This window comes from Tauraco erythrolophus, chromosome 8 (assembly GCF_009769465.1).
Source record: "Tauraco erythrolophus isolate bTauEry1 chromosome 8, bTauEry1.pri, whole genome shotgun sequence".
In the NCBI taxonomy this organism is placed as follows: domain Eukaryota; kingdom Metazoa; phylum Chordata; class Aves; order Musophagiformes; family Musophagidae; genus Tauraco; species Tauraco erythrolophus.
The window spans coordinates 40,134,151-40,146,946 of record NC_141472.1 but is presented as its reverse complement, the minus strand read 5'-3'; the positions used below and the strand labels follow the sequence as shown (position 1 = coordinate 40,146,946).

At 40.3% G+C, this 12,796-nt stretch overlaps 1 protein-coding gene across 1 annotated transcript in view; it reads right to left on the bottom strand.

Annotated features, from left to right (window-relative positions):
- KYNU (kynureninase) overlaps nucleotides 1–10,880 on the bottom strand; it is a 56,659-nt gene extending 45,779 nt beyond the window's left edge. The window contains exons 1-2 of the mRNA XM_086615770.1: nucleotides 10,697–10,880; nucleotides 5,158–5,278 (exon numbers count right to left, since the gene is read on the bottom strand). Coding sequence (XP_086471896.1) covers nucleotides 5,158–5,278; nucleotides 10,697–10,865 — 290 coding nt within the window. The 5' untranslated portion in view covers nucleotides 10,866–10,880. The remainder of the gene's footprint in view (nucleotides 1–5,157; nucleotides 5,279–10,696) is intronic.
- Nucleotides 10,881–12,796: the final 1,916 nt, after the last annotated feature.

The window sequence follows — 12,796 nt, the reverse complement described above, 5'->3', positions numbered from 1 at the left end:
CTGAAGGAGGACACAGGGACAACTGAACGGCTCTTACAGATAAAATAATCTCCCTCTGTTCGACAAGTCCAGCCACACACAGGCAATAAGGAGCACCCCAGTCCCTAATTCGGATAAAGTCGTAGCAGACCAGCCGACCACTTTTCTCCGTTTTAGAATTGCTCTCTGATGAGACTTGGATAGCAGAAAGCGGGCAGTGTGAAATAGCACTCATTTACAAGAACATTGCATAGATGAGGAATAAAGGCAGTAGGTGGGTAGAGGAGAAAATGGGGTGAGGGGCAGAATTAGTGCTAAAAGTTCCTCCCTTCTATCAGATCATAACGCAGCTGTGTTCCCTGAAGACAGTGGTATGTGTTTCACAAACAGCAAGACATTTATTGCTAATTTCCCTTCTTATTCTTAACTGTAATATAGTGATCAAGGGACTTTGGGATAATACAGACTGTTAACAATAAAAAAAATAAAATCCAAAGATTTTCAGTGGCTCCCAGCCCGAGGGGATCTGCATTTCTGAAAGAGGGTAGTGAACATAATAAGATGGGAAAAAGAAGCCCTAACTACCTATGGGATTCTCTTTCATTAGCTTTCTCTGATTTTATAGCCATTAGTGTCCTTCTAATGGGAATTTACTGATGAAAGCTCTTTCTACCAGCACACAGGACTAACAAAATTTCAGAATAAATTTCCAAGTTACCAGGAAAACAGATATGAGATTTTGGGCGTGAGAATATTTTATTTTGAGAAGAAAACATGGAAATTTAAGTATGTTGGAAGAGGGAAGAGCCAGCATTAATTATTATTCATATTATTATTATTACAGCACAGCTTACAGCTTGCCTCCCTCTTGATGGCCAATATAAATGTCAAGAGGCAAAAATTATTGCAGCTAAAATGGTAGTTAAAGGCATATTCTTGGACCCTTTTTTTATTTTAATCACACGAAACTCTGTAGCCTTTGCTGATGGCACAATACATCCTATTACGCTTAGGTTGTAAAATTCTATGCTCTGCCTCAGAGAATTTATCTCTCTGTATATTATGCCACCCCTCTCTCAGCTCTGGTAGGCACTGGGGGTAATAATCTTTAAGGACACAACTGCAGTGCTGCTGGCACTCCCCTCAGACATGGACAGCCTACGTCTCATTTGGTTTCCACCACACCCCAGGTAGGAAGCGAGATTTCAATCAAGGTACCCAAATTAATGAATACAAAACGTGGCCCATCAAATCATAAAGCATCATATGATCAGAACTACTTCTTAAACCACCACGAGAGTTCCACATTGCACAAATTAATTTTTAGTCGGTTACCATTTTATTTTCAATTTGGCAAGAAATCACAATGCCACATTTTATTCGCTGAGGTCTGGTTGATTTAAAGCTCACTAGGGGAGCTAGAAACACATTTTCTGATATGATCCCAGGGTTTCAAAGGCGGTAGCAAAAGGGATTTAAATTAATTGCCAGCTTCAGGAATCTTCTGTGCTCATCCAAATCTTGCTCAAGTAGAAATTTCCTTCTTGCTTCTTTGCCAAAAATGATGCAAGGTTTTTAATGAGCCAATACAGACTCTTAAGTTTGACGATGGTTTCAAGCAGAGAAAAAAAAGCCAAAAGGAAGGAAGATATATCCAAAGGAAAAGAACTGTATGGAGCAGTAGATTGAAGGCAAAACTAAAAAACCCAGAGCATTAAACCAGACATTTACAGCTCTGACATACAACCTGCTGAAAGGCACAATGCAGAGATGACTCCTGCCGAATGGCAGGAGAAGTGGGTCTGTCAAACAGAATACGACCGAGCCCTGCCAAGCTGCACTCCTGCTTGCAGGACTGCTACATCTCGCAGGATTAGTCCAGCACATAGAGCCAAAGATACCTTTTGACTCACCGAAATCAGTCCTTTGGTACCGCAGGTGCTACATTATAAAGCCCTCCACACACTTGGATTTCTTTTTTGTCTACTGTATTCATGTCAGAAGCTTGTTGCCAGTCTGCTTCAATGCTTAGAAGTATATATACATATTTAGTTTTTAGATTCAATTTATTAATTCCTAGTTTATATTTACTGTGCCAGCATGTTATTTCGCATAAATGGCTCCTTTTTTCCCCCCTATGTTTACCCTTTAATATATTCACAGAGAACAATCATTTTCCCCTCTCAGTCTTCATTTTGCTCAACTAAACAACTCTAATCCTCAAGACTTCCATTCAGCAGGTTCTCCACTCCCCAGTCACCCTACCAGCCCTTCGCAAGAGCATAACAACTGGCTACTGCAGACTCCCTTCTGTTCTAATAGTTCCACTTTAATGAGTTACTTGGCCGTGAGAGACATTGCCCACTGCAGCGGGAATGTCTGCGTGCAGTAATGATTCTATAAAATACATTAATTGCTTAAACAGTTGTGGCAGGGGAAAGGGAAAACAAGACACTGCCAAGCACCTATTGGCCTTAGTCCAACCAAAGAAGCCATTTCAACCTTGGTCTTTTAGATTCAAAAAACTGGATTATTGGTTACTCTAGGCTAAGCATGGAAGAGACGACTCTTCATCCCTCTTCGCTCTCATTCAATAAATCTTGGATTTAGCTGAAATCAAAGCAGAACGAAAGATCAAGTCTCAAAGGCTCTTTTTTAATCCATATTAAGAATGCCAGTGGCTTGAATTCATAGTCTTTATACATTAGCATAAAAAAGAGGACTGAAAAACATGGAAAGAAAGAACACAAAGCCACAACAGGTATGTGGGAGGCAGATGCAAGAGCAGAAAGCTGTAACTCACCATTTAAAGGAAGGGGGGAGAAAAAAGGGACAGTGACACAGTAAGAGGGAACACAACAAGAAAGAAATGCATGAAAAGGCCTCTTTCTCTCCAGGCCTTACTCTAAGGAGTTGCCATCTACCACACAGAGCTAAAGCTATGAGTTTCCCTGCCCTTGACAAACAGCTACCAGGTAATCTTCCTTTTCACTCTTGCCATCAGCTACAAGCAGTGAAAACCATTTAAATAGACAAGTATAGAAGCTATTTGAGATGAGTCCCAAGACACAGCAAACAGAAAATGCAATAAACCAATTTCTAAGAGAGCCAGAATCTATATCATTGCTGACTTGATGGATGTACCTAATTTGCATGTCATTTCTTAGATTCTCACTACTTATTTATCCAAGCCACAGCCACTAAATTCCACGCTGTCAACACACAAGCCATTGAACAGACTTCAGCTGGTAATGGCTACTAGCTTAGACTGGATTTTGCTAAACTGTCCTTGGTGACTAGAATTAAAGCATCCATTTGTTCATCTCCAACCAACTGTTTCTTTGCAGCTACCAGCACCCGATTCTGCCCATCAATCAGCTTCTTTAAGTATACATTGCTCTGTTCTAATGTAGCTTGACTTTACCTGCTCTCAGTTACCTTAGGTACATCTACAGCTAGCAGGATTTTGGTTTCACTGGGTTTAGTTTAGGTTTGGTTCTTTGTTTTGGCTTTTTTTCCCAACTTTCTGATTTATTCCGGGCAAGGTGTTTGGGGACAAGCTGTATTTTTGGCAAACAGCAGTTCTAGATTTGCTCCCTCTCCCCCAATGGCTTAAAATAATGTTCAGCCATATTTCCCCCTTAAATACAGCTACTGAAGGCACTTTTGATCTTCTGGAGAAACATATTGCCTTCCTTTTTCTTTCGGGTTTTTATAATCATAGAGAAAAAAAACATCCTTCACTGTAGCAAAGACAAACATAAGAATGGAAGTGAACCAACGAGAAGGTACAGTGAAGGAGCTGAAATATGTTTGCATTCCCAGTGCATTGCTCTAACAGATAAGAGTGCTATCTGACTTTTACCTTTTGAAAGAGCTCAGCTGTTTCCCTGATAAAGTACGATAATCACACAGAAATGGACAGGGTTGCAATTTTTTCAAATGACTGGAGAAGCTGCAGTGCTGCGCTGAATGAATAACCAGGAGGAAGGAGTGCTTCCTGAGGTTCACGTTCATTCCCATTCATTCTCAACCTTCTTCTCACTTATGAGAATGTAAGTAATAAATAGGAAACAGTAAGCCATTTTTATTAACTCACAGCATTCATATATTAACAACTGAAGCAGCAGCTACAGAGTTTTCACATTTACATTGCGAGACCTCCATCTAGACCATTTCTACAGAAACAAGGCAGCCCAGTTAGCGGAATTAGTTTTTCCTCTTCTGCCTCCCCATATTCCCTCTGCTTTCTCACCATGAAATCACATCTGTTCACCTCATATCCCGTATCCCATAAAAGCGTTCATCTCTCACTCATCTGGATGTTATTTTCCTTTCCCGATTTCAGTTCCCTGGTTCTTACTTATCTTTTTTTTTTAGTCCTCCCTGCTCCAGCTACTTAGGCAGGTGCTAGACACCTCAAAGCACAGACTCTCCATGGAAACAAAATATAATATGTAAAACAAAAAAGCTTTTTTTCCCCTCCTTATATTTCTAAAAGTTTCTCAACTGTTACAATGACAATTCCCCTTTCCTGCAACGCTGAAATATGTCCCTCCTTTGTCCTCCTGTCTCTCCTACATCAGCTCTGTTCGGCTCAGCTCCTCACTGAGATGCTCCTGAGAAGACAGGAATGCTTCTTTCTTCTAACTAAAATGAACTTGTCAGGCAGACACCTGGTTTAAGAGGAGCCAGAGACCTGCCAGTGCTGGCAGCAGCAGCACCACCTGCGCTCGGTGCTATCTCAAGGGGAACTGCCCATTGCAAGGCCTGCAAGGGTGAATCACACGCAGTTAATTAGAAAATCACGGGGCCTGAAACTGAATCATGTTCAGCAGCAACCAAGTGAGTTTGCATGTCTTGTGTATAAACACACACAGCAATCGGGTGGGGATGGTTAAGCTGTGCAGGTCCTCCAGATGCGCCGAAGCAGAGTCACCACACACAGCACAGGTTATCACAGCTGGAATATTTACTTGGCCTGTTTTATGGCTCATACCTTTAAAGGAGATACAAACAGTTCTAGGGAAACACTGAACATTATTTACTCTTGTACTGTAGTGGTTTTGACACACTGTTCTCCTATTCGAGCATTTCCAAGACAAATCCCAAAACAAAAGGAATGAATGCTCCTCTGAAGCACGGGTTAACATCTGGCATACCCTGAGGTGTACTCACGTTCGAGCCCACTTGTCCAGTTCTTCATCCAAGTAAGTTTTAACTTTTTTTGGCTGGAGCCCAAGAGAATTCCCAACAAAGTACACGCAGCTCTCCTCTCCGTTCACCAGGCTCAGATCAGCTGTGGAGGGAAATCACAGAAACAACACACACGTGGGGGTGAGTGCCGGAGGTACTGCACATGATGCACACATGTGCCACCAACCAGAGCTCTACCTGCTCTGGATCTCCCTGGGAGACTGTGGTCCCCACATGGGAACAGAGGTGTCGCACCCTGGCCTTCCTCCCAGGACACGACGCAGGTGACCCTGTAAAGGTCTAAGGAAGAAGACAGCCTGGCAATCTGCAAGCAGTTATTCCCCTTGTCCTCCTGCAATTTTTGGCTCAGTCCATCTATACCTGTTCTGCAGCTGCTGTGAGTTCAGGCACCATTATGTCCCCAGATCTCTGAGGTTGTGTGGGAAGCAGCCCCTGGCACTGATTTTGTCAGGTCTGTAACCAACAGTGAGTGAACAGGGAGAATTTTCCTGACCAGACTATCCGCTTTCTTCTGTCATCAATATATTCCTACTCCAAGTCATGAAACTACTTGAATCATGCATTTAATAAAAGTTAAGACTAGGTAAATTTGTGTCTTTCATGTAAGTTCTCCCTGCATGATTAAATCGGTATTTAGAAAAAAAAAGTAGTCATTGCACAGAATATTTTAAGGCAGTCTCAAAAGTTCTTGTCTTGTCAGCAACTATTGTGGGCTGCACTTCATGTCATCATCATCCGAGGAGGAGGAAATCTATGTTGACAAATCCTTTCAATGATTAGGAGAAAAGCAAGGCGGTAGAAATTTATAAATAATAGCTCCAGTGAGGTTCTGAACAATCTAATTACCCCATGTCATCATCTATCAATCCAAACATTGCCTTTTTCTATTATTTCTCATATTAGAGATTCTTGGAGGGACAAATGATGGTGACCTTCTAGAAGTAGTGAGTAATTTGCATTCATCTATACATATACTTACAGTACCCCAAAAGGTAACATTGCATATATTTTTGGTAAGTATGGTTGATATAGCTCAGAAGAAAGATCAAATGAACAAATATGTTAAGATACACGCTAGAAACGAATGCATTTCTGCCTGTGAAAATGTTATGTTAGTGATATAGAAAAATAGATTAGATGCCTGGAAAAGGTCTCTTCCTACCTTTTGCACTAACAATTACCAACTTCATTGAACTTCACCAGAAACACATTTTTCAGATGTATAGACAACTTGGGTAATTTCTTAATTAAATCTTTAGAAGCTTTTAAAAAGTAGAAGTCAGAGAGCAATTTCAGCCTAATCTATTTTAGAGATACTATGTCTGTTTTTCATCCCTATTCTAATATGAATGAAAACAGAAAGGCATAAATATTATCCATGCTCCTAAATTGGTTCTATTAACAGTTCTTTTCTTATCAAGAAACACAATAATACTGTCTCATTGGGAATAGAGAGAAGGATCTTTGCTCAAGAATTTTGAGCTCTAAATCTCACTAATACTTTTTATATTCCAATCCAGCATTAAAACAAGTAAGAAATTACAAGCAGGTTGGTTTTTTTGCTCCACACTCCCCTCTAAATAAAAAGCCTCCTGGGTCACTGTTGGAGAGAGATGACATTACTGCTTCAACAAAATGTATTTTTCTGCTTTTACTTCTGTTACTTTGGATATTCTTTTTTTGGCACATTATCAACTCTGTGTTGGGCTGTACTCTTTTTCTTTTCACAAAATGCCATTTACTTCCCCCTCTGTGACATCATTAGAAGACTCATTTTGGACCACTACTTCTTGTTTTTTGCAGCATCTTTGTCATTTCACAACTTCTCCAGACCAGCACACCGTTGTGCTCCAACGTTTTGTCTGTCACTGCTGTATTCTTTACTGTAACACACTTGTTTTCTTAAGACTAGCGCTTGTCTTTCCCCGAATTACTCTACCTTCATTTCTCACAGTATTGGTCCTTTTTGTCTCTGGAGGAGCTGTGGTTGACATGCAACATGTATTGAAATATTCAAATAGGAAATAAGCACAATTGATGAAATAATGTCTGGTACTAAAAAAAATAAGATTATTATTGAAATGTGTTAGTCTGAATTAAAAAAATACGTGAACAATAATTTACATTAAGATTAAGTAGGTTCTTCACAAATTATTCTCACAGCTACTCAGATTCGTGCAAACTGGTCGGATCTAATAACATAGGTTATTTTGCATACTAAATTTAGCCGTTGCTCTACATTAAAAATGTATTTCTGTGTCTTTTAGACCTCAAAGAAAAAGCAAAATTTGTTTTCAGAAACAATCAATCCAAAAAAAAGGGAAAAATTCAATGCCTTTACTGACCAGAAAGGAAGGACTATATCTGATTATACATTATCTGAGTCTTATCGCTCGTTGAAGGATAAAAGATCACCCCTTTCACACCTTCCTATACTCCCCCACAAGCCCTTCAAACAAAAAGCCAGATTTATAAGATTAACCACTACCTTTAAGCATCTCTTCAGGGAAATATAGCTCAACACTTCCACTCTGGGACACTTGTTTATTCCCCAGAAACCCAAATGATTCTCTATTCCTTTACAAGGTGACAAAGCACAAGCCATAGCCTTAATCAGATCGGTGATTCGGCACCCGACTGCCAGATGCAACCCAGTCATTCCTACCTCCCCCAGTGCACAAAAAAGCCTTAAAGAGATTTTGTTGTTGGCTTGGAGAAGAGTGAGGAGATCCAAACATTTCTTTAAATCTTCTGCTGTCATCTTTTCCTACTTGCTCACCTGAGCCTCGTCCCTCATGCTTGAACATAAAAACGCAAAGATTTGCCAGGGAGTTAGTCTGCTAGCGGTTTCTGCTTGATCGATACAACAAACAAACAGCTGTGACAGTTTATAAGTTGATAACTAAATTAAACTATTATAATGACTTTCTAAATATGTTTATGTACGTCATCTTACAGTCGTCTCCTATGGATCTTCTCATCTGCTTCTTGTAAGGCTTCATTTTAAAACCTCATTGTAATGCTTTATGTAAATATATAAAGAATATTTGATGGCTAATATCTGTAGTGACATTTATCTGCAGAAGCATGTTATCTAGGATCCGCTCCTGTGCTCAGATAAATGTCATGGGAGATCTGTCTCTATGGTATAGATGCACAATGTAAATATATATATATTTACACCCCTGCTGTTTATCAGCAGGGAAGCTGTTCCTGATGACAGCTGAAGCACAGAAAAGAGAGACAGGGGAAAAAGAGGAGGAAAAAAACCCTCAATTTGGGAGCACAAGAATGATGGGTTCTCTGTGCTGTTCAACTGGTACTACTATGCAAGCTGCTTATCTTCACTAAAACATATATATCCACAGTCTCAGGACTGAATATTATAGTAACTGGGGAAAAAAAAAAACCACCTGGGTAGTCTTTGGGTCTAAATATTATGGTAATTGAAAAAGAAAAAATAACAGAGGTTGGAAGAGAAGCAATGAAAACTGTCACAGAAGCATGGAAACCTCTCCATACTTCTCAGAAGAAAGATTCTTTAATCTGAAGCTGCTGAGACGCTATGCTGAAAAGTGACTTTTCATGTTCTTGAGAGACATTTAATATGCTGCAGTTGAAGACACAGCTGCAGTTCAGGTGCCCTATTTGAGCTGGATTTCAATAGCACAGGCAGATTAACGGCAGCAGCATTGCAATAGCCACGTGAGCCTTCCAAGCATCTTTCCAGCTTCCAAGGGATGTTTTGCAGCTCCTGCATCTCTGCTGCACTGGAGATTGTGCACCAGTAGCATGGTGACAAATGAAGTGGCTTTAAGTACAGAATAGTCATATCCAAACAAACAGATGGGGCTTAGGAAACCCTCTTAAGTGACCAGGGGAAAAAAAAAAAAAAAGAAAAAGAATAACTTCTTGGCAGACAGGCTGAGAACACCTCCTCTGTGTAGAGGAAGCACCGAGTTAAAATGTTTGTAAAGTGTCCAGTTCTGCTCTGAATAATATAAATAGCAAAATTCAAGGATTTAATTGCGGGGAGAGAGAAACCAATACCACCAGTACATAGAGAACTAAGATTTATCATCCCCCTGTGCTAAGGGCGTGAGCAGACTGCCGTCCCAGCTTCCGTCATCGCTGGGCAGAAAGATACTGAAGGTAAAGACAGTTGCAAAAGACATGCAAGAATTCACATAATTGGTACCATTTTCTATCACAGATCTTTACTGGACATAATTTGGTGAATGTACCATCTCAGGTACTTTTCAGAAAAATATTCACAGAAAATTGAATCTGCATTTATTAGAAAATGAAAATATTTTGTAAGAAAGTTATATTACCTATTTTTCCTTTAATTTTTAATACTTTCTGCCAAGGCAGAAAAGGAGGAGAATTACTATGCCTATATGTGTTTGCCATCTAAGGAAACAGTACCTAATTTCTTCGGCTTCCAGTGTGCAATGACCAGGGCCTGCAGAGCCTTTGCTCCCCATGTATTTGACATGTGAGCTGAAAATAAACCCGGGCAGGACTTGGAAAGCAAGAGAAGAGCCCAGGACCGTGCTCCCACCGGGTTTCCCTGCATGATTTTGGCCAGATACAGCAGCAGCAGTGGGTATAAAAAAAAAATACCCATGGAAATGTTTAGTAGTTTCGCAGGGCTGGGAGTGCTAACCCGAAACAAATGCTTCCTTCTCAGCTTGCCAGCCCTCCCACACACCCCTCCTGCCTCCCTGCCTGCACACCAGGTCCTCTCAATAAAAATCAATCCAAGGTACCCCTGCTCCCACACTCAGACATGCCACAGGCTCCTCCAAACAACCTATGGACCAGGAACCAGTCAGAAAAATTCCGAGAACCATTTTGCCTGGCTACATTGAAGCCATGTGCCGTTATCTATTTGCAGGCGATTCATCAGCAAAGTAGGAAAGGTCTTCAAATAAAAGGCTTCGTTCTGAATTATTTGCTCAGATCAATTATTTGTTCTGAGGCACAGTCTCCCGTTTGGCCTCGGGAAGAAAATAATCTCTACCACTAGCAATAAGGCATAAATGTTAATATAATATGTGTACCATCTCTTTCATTAACTAAAATAATTGTAACGAGATAGATAATACCAAACTATGTTATACCAAGGAAGCAACTACTCCGAACTATTGTAAGCTACATTTCCGTTTCAAGCCATTAGATAGAAATGCTTCTGCCTGTAATTTTCAATCAGTCACTATATTGTTCAAAGCAGCTGACTGACAGCATAAGCACAGTGTAAGTACTGTATCCTCGCATTTTATTCAGGATGGGAATGAGAGCATAAAGCTTTTGGTGCCAGAATAAGTTGATGGATTGATTTAGCAACATCAGGGACATACTGTGCTCAGATATGACTGCAATTGCTCAATTATCTCATAAGTGACAATGATTTCCAAAGATTTGTGATAAACACATGCAGAAGATGTGAAGCCCCACCCTTGCCCCCCCTCTCCGTCACTGTAATTATAATTCTCACTTGGAGGCAGATCCTTGACTTTCGGGATGCAGAAACACTCACGAAGATGCTTTAACTCATCTTCTTCATCTAAGTGAAGAGCAAGTTTCTTGTCTGTGGGACTGCATCCTAGCTGCAAGGCAGTTTGTTCTAAAATGGTTGCTGGTAATACAGGAGAAGATGGATCCATTTTCAGGTCATTCAATGTCACCTTAAAATGAAAAATGCCACAGTTTAGCTCCTGCAGTATGCATATTCACGAGTGGCTGATAAGCAGTTGCTAAAGCTGCACCGTTCAAGACCCGAACTTATTTGATTTAAAGCTCTTAAAAAGTGAAGTATTTGAATAGAATAGTAAAACTGATCAATTCAAGTATTTCCAAGGCAACGTATTGCTGTAACTCCCAAAGGCTTTTTTTTCCCCGTCTGTAGACACCACGCTCTTCCCTTTTTAAGCCATATCAGCGGCAACTAAGTTCTCCCACCAGACCGACGGCAGCTACAAACACCGAAGTGTCGTTCACAATTTTGAGATCTCAAAGCCAGAAGCAGCATTGTTTTTTCTGCAGTCTGTGCTCCTAAAAATAGCAGGCACACAGTTACACTGAAGTTGTTTCCAGGCTGTGCAACATACATCCTCTTTCAGATTTTTCTTCCTTAAAAATAGGAGAGGGTGTTTGCGTACAGCCATGCTCACGGACGAGGGCAGGGCAGGCAGGGTACAGATGGCAGACAAAAGCATCGTTAGAGCTGTAGCTTTCAAGACCAGGAGCCTGAATTAATATTTCCTTCTAGTTACACCAAATATCCTGATGCTTTAGCTCCATTTGTCCTGGGAAAGGAGAGAAGCCCAAGTCAGGCTGGAAACATGTCAGATCATCGTTTCTAACAGAATACCCAAAACTAACTGCAAAATTTACAAGCTCATTGATCTTGAGAAGAAAAATAGTTCTGTAACTGTAATGCTCAGAGACAACATTGTGTTCAAGATAGCATTTTTGCATTTGGTGTTACAGATCTATCGGCAAAGAAAATTTATGACACGTACTCTGTACTTCAGGGCAAAACTTCACCCGTGCCGCCTGCTGAGCTCTGTTGCAGAAGGCAGTCGAGAGGCTCATTGAGGTGCTTGGTGCTTTCCCCAGTTTAGGGAACTGTATAGTTAGACCACACAATATTCTCTGCCTTTTTAGCATCCCCAAGAGTTCCGATGAAACGGAAAAACTCTAGAGGATAGGCTGAAATAGGACAGATTAGCACATAATATGCTGCATAGAGCCACCAGAGAATATAGCTTTTTCTCTGTCTGACAAGGAAAACTCTTTAAGTACACATCCTCCATAAGTACCAGCTCTCTCTTCTTAAAACCAACAGTATACTACAAATAGTTATCTAGAAACAAGCTGTGGATAGAACAGATGATTATACTGGTTGTAAGCAGTGGAACATTGCATTCATTGTCACTTAACCTTGCTTGAATTTTTGTGGAAGAGGACTTCTGAGAGTCAGTGTGACTGTATATTCCAAGTTATAAATGTTTTTTTAAAATTAAATCCCTTATGACACATTTGTCTTTATTCTTTTCGCTGCAAATATATAAATGCAGATTAGGGCTTTTTATTACATTTTTATGCCAACCTCTGAACACCATCCAGAAGAGCTTCGTCAGCACATATGGGAAGGACAACAGTTGGTATTTAAATATAAACCCCTAAACAGCACAGCCTCATTAGTGCCAATTAATCCAAACCTGTTTTTACTCTAGCCAAATGACCAGCATGATGCTAGTTACCTGGTTTAATTCGCTATCATTTAGTTTATGATGAGAGCGTTTTCTTTTTACCCTCCAGACTTGATATCTTACACAGTGGCAATTTTTCCTCTCCCACCAGCACACAGAGTTAAAAAAAAAAAAATAATAATGCCGGTAGAGCTCTTTAAGACAGTTTTCATTTAGCTAATGTTCACCCACTCCTGGGAGGTACTAGAGATATCCTATTTTTGTGCTGTCTCTACACAGGTTGTTCAGACCTCCTCATTGTCACCAAATTTATCATTCCCGCTCATTCAACCTAATCATCCCTTAGCTGGTAAGAAGGAAAATAAAATTGTAAAAATTGT